The sequence below is a fragment of the Pseudophryne corroboree genome, chromosome 1 (genome assembly GCF_028390025.1).
Source record: "Pseudophryne corroboree isolate aPseCor3 chromosome 1, aPseCor3.hap2, whole genome shotgun sequence".
NCBI classification, from domain to species: domain Eukaryota; kingdom Metazoa; phylum Chordata; class Amphibia; order Anura; family Myobatrachidae; genus Pseudophryne; species Pseudophryne corroboree.
This window is the reverse complement of record NC_086444.1, coordinates 596,871,269-596,897,652: the sequence shown is the minus strand read 5'-3', so window position 1 is coordinate 596,897,652 and position 26,384 is coordinate 596,871,269. Positions and strand designations below refer to the sequence as shown.

At 44.1% G+C, this 26,384-nt stretch overlaps 1 protein-coding gene across 3 annotated transcripts in view; it reads left to right on the top strand.

Moving 5' to 3' along the window:
* Window positions 1–23,522, top strand: part of GNG7 (G protein subunit gamma 7) — a 40,737-nt gene extending 17,215 nt beyond the window's left edge. For 2 of the 3 annotated variants that reach the window (XM_063914282.1, XM_063914283.1), the window contains exons 2-3: window positions 17,186–17,305; window positions 18,356–23,522. In XM_063914282.1, coding sequence (XP_063770352.1) covers window positions 17,225–17,305; window positions 18,356–18,481 — 207 coding nt within the window. In that variant the 5' untranslated portion in view covers window positions 17,186–17,224 and the 3' untranslated portion in view covers window positions 18,482–23,522. Of the gene's footprint in view, window positions 1–4,323; window positions 4,388–17,185; window positions 17,306–18,355 lie in introns of those variants that run through there. The other variant, XM_063914284.1, reaches the window with a different exon arrangement.
* The last annotated feature ends 2,862 nt before the right edge of the window (window positions 23,523–26,384 follow it).

The window sequence follows — 26,384 nt, the reverse complement described above, 5'->3', positions numbered from 1 at the left end:
TTCCTGGGGATGGTTCTGGACACAGAACAGAAATAAGTGTTTTTCCCGGAGGAGAAAGCCAAGGAGCTGTCATCTCTAGTCAGAGACCTCCTGAAGCCAAAACAGGTATCGGTGCATCATTGCACGCGAGTCCTGGGAAAAAATGGTAGCTTCCTACGAAGCAATCCCATTCGGCAGGTTCCATGCAAGAACTTTTCAGTGGGACCTGTTGGACAAGTGGTCCGGATCACAGCTTCAGATGCATCGGCTGATAACCCTGTCTTCAAGGACCAGGGTATCTCTACTGTGGTGGCTGCAGAGTGCCCATCTTCAAGAGGGCCGCAGGTTCGGCATACAGGACTAGGTCCTAGTGACCATGGATGCCAGCCTTTGAGGCTGGGGGGCAGTCACACAGGGAAAAAACTTCCAGGGACTTTGGTCAAGTCAGGTGACTTCCCTACACATAAATATTCTGGAACTGAGGGCCATTTACAATGCCCTGAGTCAGGCAAGGCCTCTGCTTCAAAACCAGCCGGTACTGATCCAATCAGACAACATCACGGCAGTCGCCCATGTAAACCAACGGGGCGGCACAAGAAGCAGGATGGCGATGGCAGAAGCCACAAGGATTCTCCGATGGGTGGAAAATCATGTGTTAACACTGTCAGCAGTATTCATTCCCGGAGTGGACGACTGGGAAGCAGATCTTCTCAGCAGACACGACCTCCACCCGGGAGAGTGGGGATTTCATCCAGAAGTCTTCCAAAGGATTGTACACCATTGGGAAAGGCCACAGGTGGACATGATGGCGTCCCGCCTCAACAAAAAGCTATAAAAGATATTGCGCCAGGTCAAAGGACACTCAGGCGATAGCTGTGGAAGCTCTGGTAAAACCGTGGGTGTACCAGTCGGTTTATGTGTTCCCCCCTCTGCCTCTCATACAAAAGGTACTGAGAATAATAGGAAGGCGAGGAGTAAGAACGATGCTCGTGGTTCCGGATTGGCCAAGAAGAGCTTGGTACCCAGAACTTCAAGAAATTATATCAGAGGACCCATGGCCTCTGCCGCTCAGACAGGACCTGCGGCAGCAGGGGCCCTGTCTGTTCCAAGACTTACCGCGGCTACGTTTTGACGGCATGGCGGTTGAACGCCGGATCCTAAAGGAAAAGGGCATTCCGGAGGAAGTCATTCCTACGCTGATTCAAGCCAGGAAAGATGTAACTGCAAAACATTATCACCGCATATGGCGAAAATATGTTGCTTGGTGTGAGACCAAAAAAGGCCCCAACAGAGGAATTTCAACTAGGTCGATTTCTGCATTTCCTACAAGCAGGAGTGTCTATGGGCCTAAAATTAGGCTCCATTAAGGTACAGATCTCGGCTCTGTCGATTTTCTTCCAGAAAGAACTAGCTTCAGTACCTGAAGTTCAGACATTGTAAAAGGAGTGCTGCATATTCAGCCCCCGGTTGTGCCTCCAGTGGCACCTTGGGTTCTCAACGTGGTGTTGAGTTTCTTAAAATCACATTGGTGTGAGCCACTAAAAACCGTGGATCTAAAATATCTCACGCGGAAAGTGGTCATGTTATTGGCCTTGGCTTCGGCCAGGCGTGTATCAGACTTGGCGGCTTTGTCATATAAAAGTCCATCTCTGATTTTCCATATGGATAGGGCAGAATTGAGGACTCGTCCCCAGTTTCTCCCTAAGGTGATATCAGCTTTTCACTTGAACCAACCTATTGTAGTGCCTGCGGCTACTAGGGACTTGGAGGATTCCAAGTTACTGGACGTAGTCAGGGCCTTGAAAAATTATGTTTCCAGGACGGCTAGAGTCAGGAGAACTGACTCGCTGTTTATCCTGTATGCACCCAGCAAACTGGGTGCTCCTGCTTCTAAGCAGACTATTGCTCGCTGGATTTGTAGCACAATTCAGCTGGCGCATTCTGCGGCTGGACTACCGCAGCCAAAATCTGTAAAAGCCCATTCCACAAGGAAGGTGGGCTCATCTTGGGCAGCTGCCCGAGGGGTCTCGGCTTTCCAACTTTGCCGAGCTGCAACTTGGTCAGGGGCAAACACGTTTGCTAAATTCTACAAAATTGATACCCTGGCTGAGGAGGACCTGGAGTTCTCTCATTCGGTGCTGCAGAGTCATCCGCACTCTCCCGCCCGTTTGGGAGCTTTGGTATAATCCCCATGGTCCTTACGGAGTTCCCAGCATCCACTAGGACGTCAGAGAAAATAAGATTTTACTCACCGGTAAATCTATTTCTCGTAGTCCGTAGTGGATGCTGGGCGCCCATCCCAAGTGCGGATTGTCTGCAATACTTGTATATAGTTATTGCCTAACTAAAGGGTTATTGTTGAGCCATCTGTTGAGAGGCTCAGTTATATTCATACTGTTAACTGGGTATAGTATCACGAGTTATACGGTGTGATTGGTGTGGCTGGTATGAGTCTTACCCGGGATTCAAAATCCTTCCTTATTATGTCAGCTTGTCCGGGCACAGTGTCCTAACTGAGGCTTGGAGGAGGGTCATAGTGGGAGGAGCCAGTGCACACCAGGTGACCTAAAGCTTTCTTTAGTTGTGCCCAGTCTCCTGCGGAGCCGCTATTCCCCATGGTCCTTACGGAGTTCCCAGCATCCACTACGGACTACGAGAAATAGATTTACCGGTGAGTAAAATCTTATTTTTTCAAACACAGATGTATTAAGCCTGGAGAAGTGATAAAGCAGTGATAAGTGCAAGGTGATAACGCACCAGCTTATCAGCTACTAACTGTCAATTTACAAATGGTCACTGCTTTATCACTTCTCCAGGCTTAGTACATCTACCCCACAGTCTGTAACATGACAGTTAGGAGCTGATTGGCTGGTACTTTATCTCCGTCTACTTTATCTCCAACCAAGGCTTAGTAAATAGACCCTATGTTTGACCCTGTGCAGAGTTGTAAGTATCCCTGTATTGGTTTTATAGCTGTCATCATTATCAGTGCACATTGCATTAGGTATATAGTAGGTGCAAAAAGTGCAATTGTGTTCAGCTCTGCATCAGCCCCAAAATGTGCACTTAGAATTAGTGTGTGAAAGACTGATGAGCGTTGACTCCTATGGCTTCTTATTTGTGCTCCTTATGGGGGTCATTCCGAGTTGATCGCTCGCTAGCAGTTTTTAGCAGCTGTGCAAATGCTATGCCCCGCCCACTGGGAGTGTATTTTAGCTTAGCAGAAGTGCGAACGAAAGGATCGCAGATCGGCTACAAAATAATTTTGTGCAGTTTCAGAGCAGCTTCAAACCTACTCAGCGCTTGCGATCACTTCAGACCATTCAGTTCCTGATTTGACGTCACAAACACGCCCTGCGTTTGCCCAGCCACGCCTGCGTTTTTCCTGGCACGCCTATGTTTTTCCCAACACACCCTGAAAACGGTCAGTTGACACCCAGAAACGCCCTCTTCCTGTCAATCACTCTGCGGCTGCCTGTGCGACTGAAAAGCTTCGCTAGACCCTGCGTAAAACTACATCATTCGTTGTAATACAGGTTGAGTCTCCCTTATCCAAAATGCTTGGGACCAGAGGTATTTTGGATATCGGATTTTTCCGTATTTTGGAATAATTGCATACCATAATGAGATATCATGGTGATGGGACCCAAGTCTAAGCACAGAATGCATTTATGTTACATATACACCTTATACACACAGCCTGAAGGTCATTTTAGCCAATATTTTTTATAACTTTGTACATTAAACAAAGTGTGTCTACATTCACACAATTCATTTATGTTTCATATACACCTTATAAACACAGCTTGAAGGTCATTTAATACAATATTTTTAATAACTTTGTGAATTAAACAAAGTTTGTGTACATTGAGTCATCAAAAAACAAAGGTTTCACTATCTCACTCTCACTCAAAAAAGTCCGTATTTCAGAATATTCCGTATTTCGGAATATTTGGATATGGGATACTCAACCTGTAGTATGCGCAGAAGTGCCGTTTTTTGCCTCATCGCTGCACAGCGAACAAATGCAGCTAGTGATCAACTCGGAATGACCCCCAATATGTACTCCTTAGTGCACCAAAACATTTGTAGATAGTGAAACCATGTCACTGATTCCCCACACCCACTCATGTGCTGGTGCTCTGATCTTTCCAGTCCAAGACTCATCCCAGTAATTAACCAATAAACAAGCACTAAACAATGGGGACTCTATTTGCCCCGATTCTCTAGTACACTAAGGGATTCTCGCCTGCTGCACAAACTCACATGATCATGATGTCATAAAAACAGCAGCTCAGATCCGGGAAATCACAGGCTTGTCTTGTATTTTCTGTCTGTGGCTGAAACGTGGGCAAATGTAAAAGAGGCATCAGCCGACAAACATACTGTAAAACACTGATTCAACAAGGTCAGTCCTTTGTCTCCTAATTTCTTCTCAGATGACCTATATCTTGTGCTGGATACTACAGTCTATTTTTAGATAAGTTTTATTTTTACCCACCATAGACAAAACTGTTCATAACTCCTCTCCTGTTTATATAAGTGATTCATATAGTAGTGACCATGACCCAAGGATGATTTGTTTCTGTTGTGGACTATTGCACAGATAAGGAGCAACAATATTGTGCAGTTATTTCTTTCCAATGTAAAAGATGTTACTCCTATTACAAAAAAAAACAACAACAAAAAAACAGCTTTTTTATTATGAGTCATGTGAGCACTGAAATGCGTCTGATAAAGTTTGATACATAAAAGGGGTAAATTACCACGGGTGAAAAAGGAAGGTAACCTCTGGCTTTAACACCCGTGGCTATTCAACTGCACTCCCTTTTTCTTTCTATAGCCGTGTAAACGTCCATTAAAGTAGCATGTTAGTAGGCATTACCACGGGTCCGGAATGTGCATGCACAGACGCATCGCTGCCCGGCGACGGGGAACGCCAGGCAGCGACTGAATCAACGAGAAAAACAATCGCTGCCGAGATTGCAACGAGATTGACAGGAGGAAGGCGTTCCGGCGTGGCAACTGACCGTTTTCTGGGAGTGGAGAGGAAAACACAGGCGTGTCCAGACGTTTGGAGGGCAGATGTCTGACGTCAATTCCAGGACCTGACAGGCTGAAGTGATCGCAGTGGGTGAGTAAGTCAGGACCTACTCCTAAACTGCACAAAATGTTTTTGCATAGCTCGGCTGCACAAGCGATCGCAGTCCTGTTATGCAAAAATACACTCCCTCAAAGGCGACGTCTAGTTGATCGCACGGGCTGCAAAAAGTTGCAGTGTGCGATCAACTTGGAATGACCCCCCCAGAATCTTGGGAAATGTTAACAGATTTGCTTGTTAACAGAGTTGCGGCACCTGTTAACCTTTTAGTTATTGGTGGGTGTTATCGATCTGCTGAGGCAGGAGAAAAAAAAATCCCTGATAACCCCTGGCTTCAGTGCTAATGGATAGCTGCGGGGGATCAACAATTATCCCAAATGAATCTATCGTGGCTAATTGAATCCCCCACCCCTAAGTTTTATGATACAGTATCACAAAGGGAAGGTACACCAAAGGGTATCATTGCTAAAGTGTGGGTTTTCAGAAGTAGAGATGTTGCCCATAGCAACAATCAGATTCTACTTATTTATCTAGTACCTTCTAGAAGAGATAAAAACTAGAATCTTATTGGTTGTTATGGGCAACATTTCCATTTCTAAAAACCTGCACTTTAGTAAATATACTCCCAAGGGTCAGTGCACAGTTGAATGCAAGTTGACAGTAATTACTCCTGAATTGCGTGATCAAACGTGCGCTTAATATATGCATCCCATCAGTTGCTCCAACCATATCTATATGCTTGGTTTCATAGCTGTCGTCATAGTCATTAGGCACTTGCACCACCCCCATCCCTGGTACAAAACATCCATCTGGAAAGAGGCATATTTATACATACACATACTCTATGCATGCTCTCTGCATGTCCTGCAATTCCATAGACACTCCTTTGACACGCCCCTGCTAACCCTAGTCAGTGTGTGATCGCTCTGTTATGGCCCAGTCACACCACTTCAGCCACAAGCACAGATACAACGTCACCATAAAGCTAGGTACACACTAAAGCTGGGCACACATTAGACGATGTGTACCCAGCACGACATCGTGGGCGACAGGAACCGGCGGGGAAACCAGCATCGGCAAGTGTGTGGACGGGGCCATTCTGCATTCAGCTTGAGCTGCACGCAGGTCCGACGGGCAGTGACCCTAGGGAGCGCGCATCATCAGCGACATAGTGGGTACATACTGGATGATTTTAACAATTTTGTCGTACCGATCCGTTAGAATAGGTACGAATCGGCATTGTCTGAGAGGGATCTTCTAATACGTCCCCGGCATGTTCCTTTCCTGTACTATAGGAGATGCAGGTGGGTGGTGATGGGGATGGGGCCGGACAAGTTGCATCATTAGGCCCCACCCATTCATGGTAAAATGCCACGATTCCAGCATATTTGAATAAAGGGGTGAGGCCGCAATGATGAGTTTACCACAGAATCAAATCACTAGGCCCCGTCGCTTCCTGACAGACCACAGATTCACTGTATTTATCTTCCCAGTCTGCCCACCTCACTTTTAAGTAGGCGGAACGAGGGAGAGGTACCTACTCTTCCGGGGGTGCCGGGAACAACCTGAAAGATGGCGAGTCTCCTGCAGGTTCCAGGATAGATCTGGCTGCATATGCAGCGATCTGCGCCCATCTCTGAATCAGCCCCTATATCTCCAGTATACAGTACATTTCTGAGCTTCCAATCTGCAGTTTAGCTTGTATTTCTCAGTATGCTGTGTGTATCCCATGCACCCAGTGTTATTTACTGCCTCCCTTTTACTGACACTGAATTGCATTTTCAGAGTATACACAGTGAGAAGCTGGGTGTGTAACATGTTACCGGCGGCCGGGATCCCAGCGGTCAGCATCCTTGCGCCAGGATCCCGGCCGCAGAATGCCGGGGTGGGGGGGCAAGTGCAGCAAGCCCCTTGCGGGCTCGGGTGGTGAGCTGCGCTCGCTGAAGGTTCTAGTGGGAATAGTCCCTGTTTGTCGGCATGCCGACTGTCGGTATAGTGAGTGGGCTGGATGTGGGGGGAGGTTTCCTAAACGCCGGTCACATAACTGCAACCCCTTCTACTATATAGTTTACAGGTAGCTTGTGATTCTGCATTAAAGAACCCTGAATAAGGAGCAGTGGAAATGTTAGTAACCTGTGACAGAGGGGGCTACTAGCATCTCCTAACCATCTGCACATAACAAAAAACAATCCTTGTCAACAGTTGGGGGATACATTTTTCTAGGAATGTATAGGTTTGAAAGGGAGCTACTGCAGTAGCAGGTAAATCCCTTTGGCATACCTCCTAACTACAGATTTTCGCGGGACAGTCCCGTTTTTTGGGACTGTCCCACCCGCGATTCGCAGTGTCCCATGCTGGGGGTGGCCAGTTGGGAGAGCCCCTGTCACTCACTACTCTGCATAGCAGAGCAGCGGTAAATAGACGCTGTGCGCATCTATTCACAGGATACAGGGGGACTGGGGGCATGCCAGCAGCTCATAGAGCACTGGGTATGCCCTGTCAGTAAGGCAAGCAGGAGGCGTGGGAGGTGGTCATGCATTCCTATGAAACCGCACCCCTTCTGTCAAAACCACGCCCCTTTTTGGGCGGCCGGGCAGAGGAGTCCCACTTCAGCAAAACTAGAAGTTAGGAGGTATGCTCTGGCCTTGTCCCAGATGTGTTCATAGTGATCTCTTGTACTGCTTCTATGGCCATAGCACCTACAGCGTACCCAGAAATGGCTTATTTTTTCTCAGTGTGGTGGGACTGTGCCTTATTGTCATTGTCCACCCCTATGTTTCTTTTTTTATTTGTATCTTTAAGTAAAAGTAATGCTGGGTACACACTAGGATGATGGGTCAGCCATCCCGCCAATGCGTAGACCTATCTGATGATTGTACATAAACACTTATCAATTGTTAGCCCGATGTGTCGAGTCTGATTACACAACTGGGAGGGCATTTATGTGTGCGCGACCAGTTGTGATTTCAGTCACTGCAATCCTCTGCAGTAAGTGTATGGTCTGCAGACATATCGCTGGTACACACCCACCAACGTGCCCTTGATATACCGACTGTTCATTCGAACAGACAATATATTGTCAGTGTTTACCCAGTTTAAGGGATGAATATCAACTAGGAAATGTTGTATAAGTCTGAAAGTGTTAACTTAACACTGCCTTTCTGCTATTCATTTTACATTTGATATCCATGCTCTAAAATCCTCTGCTTGCCTCTCACTGACAATGGGCCTAAATCAGACCTGATCGTAGCAGTTCAAAATTTTGCACAGCTACGTTCAGATACCCAGACATGCGGGGGGACGCCCAGCGCAGGGATGTCACATGTCTGCATCCACACCCCCCTGCACAAGTACAAGTACAAAAGCATTGCACAGCGGCAGTGCTTTTGTAGCTCCCTACCTGCGCAGCTCCTGTGCAGCTCCTGCACGCTGTCAGGGAGCCACCCGTCACTCTCCGGGTCGCAGCGGCTGCGTGTGATGTCACGCAGCTGCCTCGGCCCGCCCCCCGCATGGTCCGGGCATGTCTGCGTTGCCCGGACCGAGCCCCCTTTCGCCCAGCGACCGCCTCTGCCTGTCAATCAGGCAGAGGCGATCGCTGGGCTGAGATGGCCATCGGCACATGTGCAGTTCAGACCTGATCGCACAGCAGCGATCAGGTCTGAATTAGGCCCAATGATAGTATCTTAAGGTTAGCAGGGATGCTTTCTCGATGATGCAGTATTTTATTACCTGCTGGAGTGGGACTTACAATTAACGTATTATGGCCCTCATTCCGAGTTGATCGCTCGCTAGCTGCTTTTAGCAGCATTGCACACGCTAGGCCGCCGCCCTCTGGGAGTGTATCTTAGCTTAGCAGAATTGCTAACGAAAGGTTAGCAGTTCTGCTATTAAATATTTCCCTGCAGTTTCTGAGTAGCTCCAGACCTACCCCTAGATTGCGATCACTGCAGACTGTTTGGTTCCTGGTTTGATGTCACAAACACGCCCTGCGTTCGGCCAGCCACTCCTCCGTTTCCCCAGCCACTCCTGCGTTTTTGGCTGGCACGCCTGCGTTTTTTAGCACACTCCCGGAAAACGCTCAGTTACCACCCAGAAACACCCATTTCCTGTCAATCATTCTCCGATCAACAGAGCGACTGAAAAGCGTTGCTCGGCCCTGTGTAAAATTGCATAGTTTTGTGTGAAATTACTTAGCGCGTGCGCCCTGCGGCCCATACGCATGCGCAGAACGGACGGTTTTTAGCCTGATCGCAATTCTGCTAAAAACGGCAACGAGCGAACAACTCGGAATGACCACCAATGGGGGTAATTCAGAGTTGATCGCAGCAGAAAATTTGTTAGCAGTTGGGCAAAACCATGTGCGCTGCAGGAGAGGCAGACATAACATGTGCAGAGAGAGTTAGATTTGGGTGGGGTGTGTTCATACTGAAATCTAAATTGCAGTGTAAAAATAAAGCAGCCAGTATTTACCCTGCGCAGAAACAAAATACAAAATAACCCACCCAAATCTAACTCTCTGCAAATGTTATATATGCCCCCCCCCCCTGCAGTGCACATGGTTTTGCCCAACTGCAAACAAATTTGCTGCTGCAATCAACTCTGAATTACCCCCTATATTGCCTTGAGTTCTCATTTAAGTCAATTAAAATACAAGAAAGTTGAAGAGTTTTCCTACTAAGTTGAAATATGCAGTGTATCTTCCACTAGCAAGGCTGCAACTATGCATGCTGCAGTTTCTCTAAATTGTAGTTAAATATGCATTTGATTTCTGAAGTGAAAGACATTTTATTGTAGCTTTAAAATACCAAATACATCTTTTGTTTGTGTCCCAGAAGCAGAAATATTTTAATAAATGTTTTATTATAACTATGAGTAATGTGTAGTCCTGCAGGTGAAACTTCTGTGAAAGGCTAAACATACCAGTCGTGTGACTCTTGTAATTAGAGTCAGACATCTAGTGACTGGAAGTGGAAACACCTTTCTCTACAACACAAATGGATAAGACTCCATGTGACCATTTAATATAATCTTAGCTTTGCATCCTCCAGTTATTGTAGAAACTATATAAGGAATATGGGGAATTCTTACATGCAGCTGTCACTGGTGGGCGGCCTTTAGGCTGAGCAGAATTAGATGTATACCTGCTCAATATAGTGGGGTGACCTTAAGTGTAAAGTGCTCCCCACACCTCTTTGATTGTAAGCTCAGTGTGCAGTGGGGTTTGGGTTCGTGTGACTGCCGGTCACCATACCGACGCTGGGATCCTGGCTTTTAGATTGCTGGGAGGGGGGAAGGTAAGCACAACTAAGCCCCTTGCGGGCTTGCCACAGTTTCTATTCCCACTCTATGGGTGTCATGGACATCAATGAGTGGGAATAGTTCCTGTTGGTCAGCATGCCAAACGGTGGGCTATTGAACGTTCGGGATGCCGGCTTCTATATTTAACCGCATCTCGTGCAGTGCTATCTTCTGCAAATGGAAGCAAACAAATTTGGATTGATACATTTTATACAAATTATATGTTACATAGGGAGAGATGTACTATAGCAACACTTCTGGCTGATGACATGTGCGGCTGCGCCGTTTTGGGGGAGTGAAAACTCGCCCCTCCGGCGCACTCTGCCAGCACCACAGTGCATCAGCCTACCACTGATGCGTTTTGTCTCAGGTCCCAGCTGGCTCCACTGGGCATGCGCGAGATCTCGCAACTATCGCACGTTCTTCCACGTGCAGCCCTGGACTCCAAGCAGCCGCCACAGGTTAGTACACATTTGGGCAGGTAATACCTGCCCATATGTGAAAAAAGAAAAACAAGCAGCAAAAGAGCGCTTATCGTTTTTTAATACATCTGAAAGATTTTCCGTTGCCATAAAATTGTATGTAGGTGTTTTGCAGTGGTGTAGAGAAAAGTGATTTTCTCTATGTTATCTGCTTTACGAAGTTAGTTGTAAGTGTCAGATAGCGCTGGTTATAGCACATTTGACAGTTACCACCTCTTCTTACATCTCCCCCATAGTAACTAGGGCCCAGATTTATCAAGCCTTGGAGAGTGATAAATTGCACCGTAATAAAGTAGCAGCCAATCATCACCTGACTTGTTACAGGCTATGTTTGAAAAAAGAGTTAGGAGCTGCAGAGCTGGCCCTAACCAATATGATGCCCTAGGCAAGATTTTGGCTGGTGCTCCTAGCACCACCACTGGTTCAGCCTCTGACCTTGCACCTCTTTCCCAGTACCATCACCCCTCATCCACAGCAGTCCTTATTTTGTTGTTTGTACCCCCTATATTTTAAATAGGAACAGTTTGCACATTTGGCGCACAGCCCATAAAGGGGTGTGTTTTTGCTGGCAAGGGGCATGGCCACACAATAGTAATTCCAATTCCAATTACGCCACACAGTACTGCAACTTCATTCACATTTGATCATGCGATAGTGTTCATAATTCATATTACATCCCACAGTAGTATCACTTTACCTTATAAACTTTACTACTCACAGTAGAGTCCCTTATTCACATTACATCACTCCCTATTGCTCTTTATTCACATTAGATGACACAGTAGTTTCCTTTCTATACGCAATGCCACACAGTAGAGCACCTTATACACATAATACCACACATTAGTAATGCATTTATACACATAATTCTACACAGTAATGCCCCTTACACATAGGAGACGCATTATTAATGTCCTTATAAACATAATGCACCTTACACATTATGACAACCTTTATTAATGCCCTTTTACACATAATGTCCCTTACACATAAGCCTCACATTATGAATGCTCTTATACACATAATGACACACATAGTGCCCCCTACACATTTGCTGCACATTATTAGTGCCCCTATACACATAATGACACATATACAGTAGTACCCTGTTACACATATGCCGCACATTATTAATGCCCTTATACACATAATGACACACATCGTGCCCCCTACACATTTGCTGCACATTATTAGTGCCCCTATACACATAATGACACACATACAGTAGTACCCTTTTACACATATGCCGCACATTATTAATGCCCTTATACACATAATGACACGCATAGTGCCCCTTACAAATGTTGCACATTATTAATGCATTTTTACATGACACACATAATGCTCCTTACACATATTCCGAACACTACTGCACAACCAACCCACTCACATGCACACAGCAATCACACTGCCACTAACACTGTGACCTCTGCATCTACTTGGATACAGATGTGTCCTCATAAATATTGCCACAATGCTAACATCTGGCACCTTTTTTAATGAAAATGCATCTTCTTTGCATTGCTATGTGGCTAGGATGCACAAGCAGCTTCTGCTGATTAAAATGATATGCAGCATGCCTATATACTGTGTGAGACTGCGGCTGTATCTGCATATGAAATGCTATACACAGAATATAGGCATGCCACATATCATTTTAATCAGCAGAAGCTGCTGATGCCCCTAGGCATATCAAATGCCCTAGGCAATTGCCTAGTTTGCCTATGGCCGGCTCTGAGGAGCTGGTTGGTTGGTACTTTATCACTGTGCTATTTATCACCCTCCAATGCTTGATAAATCTGGGCCTAGGATTGAAAAAAAGACAGAAGTCTATCAAGGTCAGCATATTCCTATATGGACTATGGTATCCGGTCTGTAGGTCGACACTCATTAGGTCAGTCACTATTGGTTGACATGCATTAGGTCGACATGGTCACTAGGCCGACATGAAAATCTCGACATGACTTTTTCAAATGATTTAAATATTTTTTACTTTTTCATACTTTACGATCCACGTGGACTAGGATTGGAAATAGTAACTTGTGCTGAGCGTCCAGTGTGTACACTCAATGTCGTTAACGATGCACGCTCCCACGCATCATTAATGACCCCCCTCATCTGAACATGTACAGACGAGGCAGGTCCTGGTTGCAGGTACAGCATGGGTGTCATTCCTCCCGCCGTCGCTCCCTTCCCCCCCGGCATCGGCAAGTGTGTAAGCACTTGCCGATGCCGGGTCCCTGCCGCCGCCAATATCGGCGGGGACTTGTTTAGTGTGTACTGGGCTTAATATATCCTTAATTTGTTTGATATAAATATATGCTGAAGATTGCAGCTGGTTCTCAGTTACAGATGACTTTGGACTGGACTACACTGATTGTGTAGATTGTGGCTTGCATGTGTCTTCTTTAAAATGGCACATTGACCCAAAGTCATGGGATTGCCTTACACAGTGTATCTGCAGAAAGCCATATTATGTATTATGTGCACATGTTTAATATAAATATCTACTCACGTGTAGCACAAGACATTCATTTCTTTATCCAGTAATTGAGGTGTAGCAGAAAGTATGTATGGAATTCATCTCCAGCGCATCTGTTTAGATGTTACTTCCTGTCATTATAATAAAATGGATCCTGAAAGAGAAAACATACAATGCAGCAGTATACTATCTCATACCTCTCAGACTGGTTCATTAGTTCTAGGCGTTGATGCTTTTGCAGTGCAAGCATGTCTCAGCACGACTTTTCTTTATTTAACTTTGCATACAGATGACTGAAACCAAGATTCACAATTTGTTCGGGAAGGTGGAGAACATGTAAAAATGGAGCTGGTTCAGATTCCAATAGAAATAGTTGTTATACACATCTAAAAATGTCTACCTTTCATTCTTACAGCCCACACCTACTGTATGCACCTGCCGGGGCACGGTTATGCTTTCTTATGGTAACTGTACACCATAGCATGTTTTAATGTAACGGCTCTTTAAAGTAGTTCACTTCTCTCCTTGGATTTAAAAATAAATAAAAATAAACTGTTACAAAGGGGTGTATTCAGATAGGGCCCTCTTTTTGCCTAGGTGAAAACCGTCACTTTGCGCTATTTTTAAGGTGAATGGGGAATGGCCGTTTTTTTTGCCTAGGCGAAACGTTTGGCAGGAGCGAAAACGATATGGATCGGTGAATCCACATGTTTTTGCACCTGCGCCGGTGAAAAAAAGATTTTCGACGATTTCCAGGCATTTTTCGACAATGCCTTTTCACAAAAACAAAAGTGAAAAGGCATTGGGGAAAAAAACAGGCAAAAATAGAATTGAATACGCAGCAGGGTAAATTCAATAGCTAAGAAATTGCCGGAGCTGATTGAATAACCCCCATTTTGTCAGCAAATTTTTTTTCCCTTCCATCCACTTCCCAGGCACAAAATAAACATCTCATTTTGATGGAAGTTCAAGGTCTGATACAGGGTTGGCTATTAGTCCATTTGCTACATGTAAAATGCACTTTGATTCGCTACGTGTGACAAAATTTGCACTTGAGTCTGAGTTACACATAACTTGCACATGTGTCTTTCATAGATGGGCAGTCTAGAGGCATTTACATACACGTATAGTACAGCAAGGGCATGCACGCACAAGTCATGCACACTTATATATGCATCCCGTTTGGAGGTGAAAGTGAATTCGATATGCCTGTTAGGAGCTGCATCTTTTGCACATACGTAAGCCTAAGTGCAAATTTGCATGCTGTTAATGGTGACAGTAGTATGGTATTATTTATCTTTATGTGTATCCCTTTCCCTAAAATCTTTAACTAGCCCAGTGTTGACAATGTTGACTGGTGTACGCTTCAGAAGATGGAAAGCCGGGATGCAGTCAATTTACCGCCAATCAAAATCCCGACGGTCGAAATTCCGACAGCAATGACCGACGGTCAAAATCCCGACATGGACAAAATACCGACATTTAAAATACCAACAAGGTCAAAATCCCGACATGTAAAATGCAGACAGGTCAAAATGCCGACATGAGTTTTTCATGATTTTTTTCATTGAAACCGACTTGTTCATCCTTTACCATCCCAGTGGACCTGGAGGGAAAATATAATAGTGGCGAGGGGACGCGTTACACTTATATGGTGTCCATGTCGACCTATGTCAAAATACACACACAAAACCATTGAGAAACGCATGTCGGTATTTTGACCTGTCGGCATTTTACATGTCGGTATTTTGACCTTGTCGGTATTTTAAATGTCGGTATTTTGTCCATGTCGGGATTCAAACCTTGTCGGGATTTTGATCATCGGTCAGTTGCTGTCGGGATTTCGACCATCGGGATTTTGATTGGAGGTATTTCATACCAATCCCGGAAAACCAACATGGTTTCCATAGCATGGTGTTGACCAATTCCAGCCTGATTGGAATAGTGCTGGAACTTCTAGGGTAAGGCAAACAAAAATTAGTTACTGAAGACCGCCTGGTCTGAGCTTTGGTACCAGATCATTAGTAATATTACTTAATCCAGGCCACTGGCAGCCATTGACTGTATGTGCATGGAGAAGTTCCAGCCCCAGTAGAGCTAACCACTTGATCTCCATACTAGAATCATAAAAACAAAACACATGGGAGGAAACCAAAGCACCTGAAAGAAACTCAAGTGAGCCTGGAAACAACATAAAATCTCCATGCACTTGTGCCTCATTGGTCTGTTTGTACTCCATCATGTTGGGCCTTCCTATCTATGAATATGTACACAGTATGATGCAATATGTTCAATGTACTTTGATTTATACATTGCTTCAATAAAAAAAAATCTATAAAAAAAAATCTCCATGCACATAGCACCCTGTTTAGAATCAAACTCAGAACAGCAATGCTAAACACTGTACAACTGTGTTACTTAAACTTTGCTTTCTGGGTCTAGTCCTTGCACATATTCAGGGATATTCAATTACCTGCACCGACTGCGGGTGTAAAAGTATCGCCGGGGGGGGGGGGGGGAGGGGGTATCTAATCAGCCCAGATAAGCCTGCGTGTGCCGCAGCTAATTGGTGATTTTGTTTCACCTGCCTACGAAGCAAAATCCCCGATAACAGCTTTTACATCCGAAAACGGGGGCTATTCCCCGTATTATACATCCAAAAACGGGGCTATTTCGCCCGAAAACACACAGGTTTCACCGAACCTGTGTATTTTCGGGTGAAAATGCACTTTTTAAATCGAATAGGCCGACCGCAAAACCCGAAGAAACATCGGGAATTTTTACTCCCGATGTCTCTTCAGGGGCTAATTGAATATCCCCCATTGTCTGATTATGGTAAACAGTCCAGCAAGATGTCTGCTCCCTGCCTTTGTGTAGAAAATACCTGCTGGTTGCATGTACATATCAAATTGCCTGAAACTGCAAACTACACATTATTTAAAGGTAATTTAACTGGGATTGTTTATTGTCTGTACACTCTATTATTGATGACTTACATACATTTCTAGTTTTCATTCTGCACAGCTATGTCCCAGGTAGTTGATTTCTAAACACTCCTCCTGATCTCCCATTTACACAATAACAACAAAGATTTCCTTCAGTTCATCTTACTGTTCGCTTTATAGTTTCAGGGATTCTGGGATGCACAGTTCTTTTGTCCTGAACTGCAGTATGTTATATACTCTGTGTGTAAATGTAACCTACATTAGAGGGCAATCCCATTAGGTGCAAAGGAGATGAGATGCCATTGCAACGGTGTCGAAACAGCAGCAATGGCACAGCAACCTGCCCCGCTTGTGGCCCAATTTAGCACCAGACTCTTGGGGGTCGATTCAATTCAGCAACAGTTGAATAGCGCCGGGAGTTAGCTCCCAGCACTATTCAATACAGCGACATGTGACCCTCAATTGTCGGGAATTCTTCTCTCACCCCCGGGGGATGAGAGAAGAAATACGACAAAAGTGCTATCGCCAGGCTGATTCTGTCGGGAATCAGCATCGCGGTGGGGAGTTAAGTCGGAGAATACCCGTTCTCCCGACAATTCAACCTGGCAAGTCCGCGAGAGCGGGCGTTCGCCGACTTAACTTGAGCTGAATTGAATAGCGACGGGAGCTAACTCCCGGCGCTATTCAACTGTTGCTGAATTGAATCGACCCCTTGGATTTTTCTATGTAGCCCTATGGAGCTGTGAACAAAAATCAGCCAAGTCCAGAGGTACCCGCACTTATTAGCTCCACGAAGTTGCTAAAAGGATCGAGTTCTCCCTTTGTGCTCAAAAGACCCAGGTCTTGACTTACTGTACATTAGAAATGTTGACTATAAATATTGTATTGATTCTTGCAGACATTTCTCCAGTTCTGGATGAAGATCTAATGGCAGATAATGTCAACCTATAATAACATAGCGCAAGCTCGGAAGCTGGTGGAGCAGCTCCGTATTGAGGCTGGTATTGAGAGAATCAAGGTACAAAAATGCATCTTGCATGTCTATGTACATACATTGCTTTACTTGATCATTTCTTGCATTATATATGTCTGACCAATCCGCAGCAGTTGTTCATTGTATGCCCCATAATAGTGCCCTAGCTTATTTTATGCACCATACAGTAATAATGCCGTAGTCGTCTTATGGTACATAGCAGTGCCCTAGTTCACATTATACCACACAATACCTACACAGTTCATATTATGCCACATTGTAGTGCTTCCAGTACACGTTATGCCGCACAGGGGATGGGGGCAACCAGCTCCTATCTGAGGAGGACACTTCTTAATGCAGGACACTCCATTTTGAGTGGAGATATTCTCCAATCCCAGGGTTATATTATTTCTGTGCAGAGTAAATACTGGCTGTTTAATTTTTACACTGCAATTTAGAGTTCAGTTTGAACACACCCCTCCCAAATCTAACTCTCTGCACATGTTATATCTGCCCCTCCTGCACTGCACATGGTTTTGCCCATTAGAGAAAAATGTTGCTGCTGCAATTTTGTCTGAATTAGGCCCTGAAAACGGTCGGGATTGGCAAATCTGGGATTTTTAACATGTTTAATTTTCCTGTTTCCCCAATGGAACGCCGATCATTACTGGTCACAATGATCGTCGGGTCAGGGAAATAGATATATGGGGGCCTTTAGGCTTGTTTCGGGGGAACTGGGACATGGCCTTCCTTGTCCTTATGTACCAATCAAGAGTGTGGAAAGGGGCATATGCATCAGGCAATTACTGGGGTAATTGTTTTGCTGATGACTGGATTGGGTCATCTGCAAAATCCAGCATGGTGGAAATCCTTGATTTTTCGATTCCAACCTAAAAATTATTGTAATCAGCAAGCAGGGTGTTTTCAAAAAATTTAAGGTTTTGCCGTATATGGCCCACAGAAGGTATAAGTGGATTCGTTCCTGGAAAGTTGTTTAATATTTCACAAGTAGGTAGTGCAGTTTATTAAATGATATAATTAAAATTACAGAATAATAGTGAATTATGTGTTCTTTTCATTATTATCAAACATCAGGTTTCTAAAGCAGCGGCAGAGCTTATGAATTACTGCGAGCAACATGCCAAAAATGACCCACTGTTGGTTGGTGTGCCAACTTCAGAGAACCCGTTCAAGGACAAAAAGCCATGTTCTATTCTATAAGGTCCCTCTTCCAAGTGTGACTGCCATTCCGTGACCAGCTGATGATGTCTGACACAGATTAGCTCATCCATTTCAAGTTAACTGCAGATAACTAAGTTAGCTAAATGTTTTGCCAACTGAAAAATAAAAGAACAAAGTACATAGTATGAGAGAGACAGATTTAAAATATTATGTTCTTAAATTCCGATGTCTGCAGGGGTAGGTTTTATTTTGTGTGTATGTTTTTGAGGAAGAAACATTTGTGTTCGTAATATGTTGTGTAAGGATTTGCCGTACTTTCAGCTAGAATTTATATGCTGGACAGCTGTAGTTAGAAATCGAGCAGAAGATAACATGTAGCTAAACATGCTCATTCTCACTTCATTCTCAGTTCATTGTTATTATCATGCTTTGTGTGTATACAATCAGGGACTGAACAGATAGCATAGTATGTGTAGTGTGCGCTTCATACAATTAAAATGTAACTATTTTTTGTGGTTGTTTATATTTTGTACAATTGCTGCCTGACATAGATTGGATAGGACATACTGTCTAACATATACATTTGGGATATAGCAAAACTATAACAAAAAAAAAATGAAGGAATGTTTTGACACTGAACTGAAAACTAATTATTTCTAAATTAATAAGTTCATTTCCATCTACTGTTTGGGTTTTTTTTGCTACATTTTTCCAAGATTATTATTTCAGTCTATGAGCTTTACTAGAATCTTCAAATGCACACTGCTTCTAAAACAATTAGGTGTAAGGTAAAATACATGTTTTTGGATTTTTCTTCAATGGTGAATGTATCTTACTTGTGTGGTGAAGTAATGTGTGATTCATAAATGGCCTTTGCATGGGGGCACTGCAGGGGTGTAACATGGCATCTCTAGACTCTATAGAACAATTGTTTGATGCTGCGTCACCCTCCTGGACCCCCATTTAGCTATCAGCAGGTGATGGTCTGGCATATGCACAGTAATGCGCAGGGGTTTCACTGCACATACTCCAGACCTGCAGGAAAGCAGATTGGGAGCCTTCCCTGACCTTGCACCATTCTTGCACATCGGGAGTTCACTGCTCCTGTCCATTGCCAGCAAATGATGGGAAGAGGCCCCCACTCTGCTCTGTAGAGACAGTGACCCAACACTGCCATGTCTCAGGCCCCACAACAGCTGTACTCCCGGCAAGAGCAATCTTAACGTATTGGCTCAATAGGCAGATGCCCAGGGCCCCACGATTCAAGAAGGGGTAGGCTGGGTCAGAGGGGATCTGTCTCCTGGGCTGGTGCCTCCAAAGCTTCTTGGAAGGCAGGCAGAGAATGCTGCCTGACTATTCTGATTGTGAATTACACACAGTCAGAGTTGCCAGGCAGCGTTCTCTACCTGCCTTCCAGACTGCAGAAAGATGCCAAATGGCAGTCAGCTTGCTGATTGGTGGATGGCTGGAGCTGTCCAGCAGTCAGAGTGCTGACAGCCATTCTCTGGGTGAGATGTACTAAGCGGAAAATGCGTTAAACCCCCTGTTTACCACATTTTCCTAATGTACTATCCCCGGCTAGCAGGACAGCGCTGCGGAGGGGTTCGCAAGCTTTTGCTGGCGATACCCCATAGAAGCCTACGGGCTTCTCTCCACAGCTCTGCGTGAGGGATCTGATCAGGTCCCTCCCAGCATGCCATGCGGCCATCCCCGTCACCCTGCGCATGCGCAGACTGACTCCCGGGGCCGAATCCCAGAAGTCAGGCAGCCGCTGCGCATCGCGGAGTACAGCTCTTATCGGAAGAGCTGTCCTCTGCAATGCTCATCACATATGTAAGTACATATGCGATCAGCATCGGAGCACTGGGCGGCGATGTGCATTAGTACATCCCGCCCACTGTATGGAAGCATGTGGAGAGACGGTATGAGAAGGGGTAAGTTATGATGATGATTATTATTATTTTATATATATTATTATCATTTATAGCCGCGAATCGGTGGGTAGGGGCCCCAGTGCATTGCTTTGCTCAGGGCCTACAATGCTGTTGAGGCAGACCTGCTCCTGGCAGTTGTGGAAGCTCTGCCACTGTACTGCACCCAATGTGGCAGATTGCACTCTAGTCAGTGCTTTTTTCTTAGGGTTTTTTTTTTACATATTTTTTTTTACATTTTGAACAAACAACCAAAAATATTTTATGTGAAGACAGATACATTCTTTTCTACAACAAGGAGTATTAGTTCTCTTGAAAATGTTTACTTGGCATGCTGTGTTTTGAGCAGGGGTTGTCTCCTGTAGCTGATAAAGACTTCCTGCCCACTCCATGGTGCCATGCATTTTATTGGATATCACTGATGGCTTGGAATGGATGTCCAACAAAACTGTACAAAACTTGTCATTTCCGTAACATATCCTTCATCCCTGTTGGTGCACCCTGTAATTCTCATCATGTACAGTGCACCCATTGATACGTTTAAGTGCCACAGTAATGCCTGTATTGAACAAGATGTTTCCTGATAAAAATACAGCTTACATGTGTTAACCTGAACCCACATGGCAGAAAGTCATAGATGGAATCTAATGGCATCGCCATTACAATGATTCAGCACTTTTAATGTAACAAGAAAGTGGGCACCTCTCATGTCTCTCACATGCTGATGACGTGTTGGGTTCTGTAGTTGCCAATATTACTGATGTCTACTACTAAGAATGACCTTTCAGCAGACATATTTCATATTTAAACAATTGTTAATCTAGCAGAATCCTTATTTGTTAGTATTGATAAAGGGCCCTGTGTGGACCAAAACGTCAATGTAGTTTACAATTATTCCATACATTGGCCCTCATTCCGAGTTGTTCGCTCGCTAGCTACTTTTAGCAGAAATGCAAACACAAAGCCGCCTCCCTCTGGGAGTGTATCTTAGCATAGCAGAATTGCTAACGAAAGATTAGCAATTCTGCTAATATTAGCAGAATTGCTAACGAAAGATTAGCAATTCTGCTAATATTAGCAGAATTGCTAACGAAAGCAATTTCCTTGCAATTTCTGAGTAGCTCCAGACCTACTCCTAGATTGCGATCACCTCAGTCCGTTTAGTTCCTGGTTTGACGTCACAAACACGCACAGCGTCCAACCAGCCACTCCTGCGTTTTTACCTGGCACGCCTGCGTTTTTTAGCACACTCCCTGAAAACGGCCAGTTTCCGCCCAGAAACACCCACTTCCTGTCAATCAGCAGAGCGATTGAAAAGCTTTGTTCGCCTGTGAGTAAAATAGTATAGTTTTGTGTAAATTTGCTTAGCGCATGCGCCCTGAGATGCATACGCATGCGCAGAACTGCCGGATTTTAGCCTATTAGCAATTCTGCTAAAATTAGCAGCGAGCGAACAACTCGGAATGAGGGCCATTGTGCGGTATATTTAGTTATGCAACATATAAAACAAATAAGGCAATAGATCAAAGGCAACACTGTATGGATGAGAGAAGCAGAATAGTCCAATCAAACCAATTCAATAAATAGTTCCCTGTGTGGACGATCTTTCTTCCTCAAAAACCGGTACATGTAGGGAAGAAGAAAAAGGAGACCAATGGGTAGTACTTTCTTGATTGGAGGTGTGCAGTTTATCTATGTTAGAAGTTAGCGATTTATGAACGTACCAAAAAACTCACATGCTAAATAATTGCAATACATGTATAAAGGTTTCTTTTCAAATACACCGATAATAAAGGAGAATGAGGCATACCCAACTCACATGTAAGATGATTGGGTTCCTCGCATAGCGGTTTCTTTAAAGGTGGAATGGTGTCCAGTGATAGATCTTCCTCTTAAGAATTTGTACTCCACCACAGATGTATATATGGAAATAAAGGTTACATTTACCAATGTGTAGTATTTTCTTTTTAAGCAAGATGTACACGTCTGTGTTAAAAAGTGGAGTAGTGAGGAGATGGGACAAGATAAACAACATTAGGCATACCTAAAAACTAACTTTGCAGAGGGGTGAGACAAGCACATCAGGGTTTCTTTAACACGTGGGACATGCACCAAAATAACCCACAATAGCCAAATAACTGGAAAGATAAAACGTACCAGGAGCTGCACACCTGCACACCTCCAAATAAGAATGTACTACCCATTGGTCTCCTTTTTCTTCTTCCCTACATGTACTAGTTTTTGAGGAAAAACGTGAATAAGAAGAAAGATCATCCACACAAGGGACTATAGGCATACATTCATCCTTTTTGTGCCAGAATTTCCTCCATCCTTATTTGTATTCTGGTTTATATAGTTATAATTAATGGAGTCCTGAGAATGAAATCCATCTTTATTTATTGAAGATTTTTATTTCTTCTTTGTCATGACTCCCATGCAATTGCTCTTGATACTGTCAGAGCCCAACCAAGAGTTAAAGTGGGTAATACTACTCCAAACCAGCAGGGGTCGCTCTACTGAAATTACGTTTGTTATTACAATTGCAAGTGAGTTACACTTCAGTTTTAATCTAGTTTATACTATTTTGACTGCTACTACAATGTATTGTGAAAACCTTTTTCAGATTATATTTCCTTCTTTACTTAGAAACATTGGAGGCTTTCCATCCCTTTGGGTTTTTTTTTGTTTTTTTTTGGTGGCATACCCTTTATATCTACAGTATTCTGATTAAGAAACTGTTGTTGTAACACTTCCCTTTGTATTGAATTATATACATTTATCTGCAAATTGTAAGTGTGGGCTCATATGCTGTAGTATACTATACCCCAGTGTCTCTTGGTTTGTCTTTTCAAAGCTGCTTTGTGTACTTACGTGTTTGAAACAAAAAGATATTCATTCGATTTTCTAGATGTATACAATATTTTCCCATCTTAGTGTTTTTCTGCCTGTGTAATTGATGTGCTCATGACAACAACATACATATACATATGCAGTGTTTATCTTTACATCCTAATCCTTGCAGTTTTATTGTCCATTTTATTGTTAATTTTTATCATGTGCCAAATAATTTTTCACTGTAATTACATATTTTGTGGTGTAGTTGTTATGATGTTAATGAAATAAAAAAATCACAACACTTTACTTACAAATATAGTAATGTGTGTCTTCATTTAAGTGTACTTTATGTGGAACTACATTTGTTACCTGCATCTGCCACATAAACCCCAATTATCCGTTACTCATAATGTGGTCACAATGCTGGGCTTCTATGGCAATTGTTAAGTACTATGGCCCCCATTCCGAGTTGATCGCTAGCTGCTTTCGTTCGCAGCGCAGCGATCAGGCAAAAAAACTGCAATTTTGCACATGCGTATGGGGCGCACTGCGCACGCACGTCATACTTTCACAAAAACCGATGCAGTTTTACACAAGCTCTAGCGACGCTTTTCAGTCGCACTGCTGTCCACAGAGTGATTGACAGAAAGTGGGTGTTTCTGGGTGGTAACTAACCGTTTTCGGGGAGTGTGTGAAAAAACGTAGGCATGCCAAATAAAAACACAGGAGTGGCTGGGAAAACGTAGGCGTGGCTGGCCGAACGCAGGGCGTGTTTGTGACGTCAAAACAGGATTTATTGGCAGATAGTCACATAGGCCCTCATTCCGAGTTGATCGCTTGCTAGTTGCTTTTAGCAGCCGTGCAAACGCTAAGCCACCGCCCTCTGGGAGTGTATCTTAGCTTAGCAGAAGTGCGAATGAAAGGATCGCAGCGCTGCTACAAAAAAAAGATTGTGCAGTTTCTGAGTAGCTCGAGACTTACTCCTAGATTGCGATCACTTCAGACTGTTTAGTTCCTGTTTTGATGTCACAAACACGCCCTGCGTTCGGCCAGCCACGCCTACGTTTTCCCAGCCACTCCTGCGTTTTTATCTGGCACGCCTGCGTTTTTTCACACACTCCCCGAAAACGGTCAGTTACCACCCAGAAACACCCCCTTTCTGTCAATCACTCTGCGGACAGCAGTGCGACTGAAAAGCGTCGCTAGAGCTTGTGTAAAACTGCATAGGCTTTTGTGAAAGTACGACGCGCGTGCGCACTGTGCCCCATACGCATGCGCAAAATTGCCTTTTTTTGCCTGATCGCTGTGCTGCGAACGAAAGCGGCTAGCGATCAACTCGGAATGAGGGCCAATATTCTGAATCTTATGTATCTATGTAATCGCTCCACACCTGTCCTCTGGACAAGGAAGTAGCCATCATCACTAGTGCCTGGTGCAGATTATGTGACTGAAAGTGGTGAGCACTCTGCATACTACACGCTGGCTACACACCCACTGGATGCTTTTCTTGCCTGTGAATGTCCAGTTGCTACCCAGTAATGACATGGCCAACACATATCCGCTTGTAACTGCTCTAGGTTGCAGATATTGGCTGCTGTGCATGGGTAGTTTCCTTAAAACTACGAGCTAGATCTACATTCAGACTAGTTTACAGCTCAGAATTAGGCCCATTGCATGTTTCAGGTACATTCATCACTACAGGAAGTGTGCCTAAAAAAAACCTATATACCATAGAGATGGGAGTTCCTGTTGCGTCCACCTTATTGTTGATACTGCTGACCGGACTGCAAGTAAAATGTGTTTCCCCTGTGCATCAGGCAATTACAGATTGCCTGCCTTTCCTTCCAGAACTGTGCTTTGGTCATCTCCTGATGGCATAGGCCAGACATTCAGCACATGACTGTTGCTGCCCTAACGCTCAGAGCCTGCAGTTTCTGTATGACAGTGAATGTATACATTCCTTTTCAGCAGCCAGGGAGGCTTCTGAGCAACAATAAACCCCTCCAAGGGCACACCTGCCATCAGCTTAATGCGCCAAGCCATGCACTAAATAGATGCAACAGCGCAATATTCTGTACATGGAGTAACAAATCATTATTTACTCTACAGTGATGCCTTTTTTCAGTTCTGTAATGTACACTGGGACTTATTCAGTGTCATTTGCAAAATTGCAAATCGTCCGATTATAGGATGACTGTGCTTGCGATGCAACCTATAATCTGACAAAATGGGCCCGCAGGCCCAGCAAAGTGCGATCGCATAGTGATTGCCAGGAAGTGGTCGTCTGTGGGAGGTTACATGGCATTTGTGGGGAGTGGTTGGGACATCATAGATGTGTCTTGTCCGTTTTCGGGATTCTAGTTGACCCATATGCATGGGTCAACTAGAATTGTCGATAGTACTTTCTTTGTATGCATCACAATTATGCAAATGCATATGCAAATTTGCAAATACATCGGTGGGCGTCTTTTACCTTTCTGGGCGTCTCTTCACATTCGTTTTTTAGCAAAAGCAGTTCTGACAAAATAGCAATTTCTGTCTCAATAGCGATCTAAGCTGAAAAAGGCCCTTATTCTTGTTCATTTTTTTTTTTAAATAAAGTATTTTTATTGACACAACGTGATATTGTACAGAAAATGTTTTAGTGCATAGCCACTTGCTGATTAAGGATCATACATATGTGCTAATGCACAGGTTCTCAAACTCGGTCCTCAGGACCCCACACAGTGCATGTTTTGCAGGTAACCCAGCAGGTGCACAGGTGTATTAATTACTCACAGACACATTTTAAAAGGTCCACAGGTGGAGCTAATTATTTCACTTGTGATTCTGTGAGGAGACCTGCAAAACATGCACTGTGTGGGGTCCTGAGGACAGAGTTTGAGAACCTGTGTGCTAATGCATTGTATACTTTTCACAACTTGGATTCACTTGTGAAGTAAACACAATTGCAGAATCCATGTTATAAAGTTGTGTGAATACTAAAAATGTCCTCTTGTGCAATATAGAATACGGGAAGCTATATCTGTCTGTTTGCTTTATGTGCTGTAAGTGGCAGGCACATGTTCCCTTGAGGGTGTTACCACTCAGCAGCAGGGAAATTCTCATTCCATTTATTGTTAATTTTATTATCGTGTCATTAAAAAAATTCCTGAAGTTACCTCCACCTTTATAGT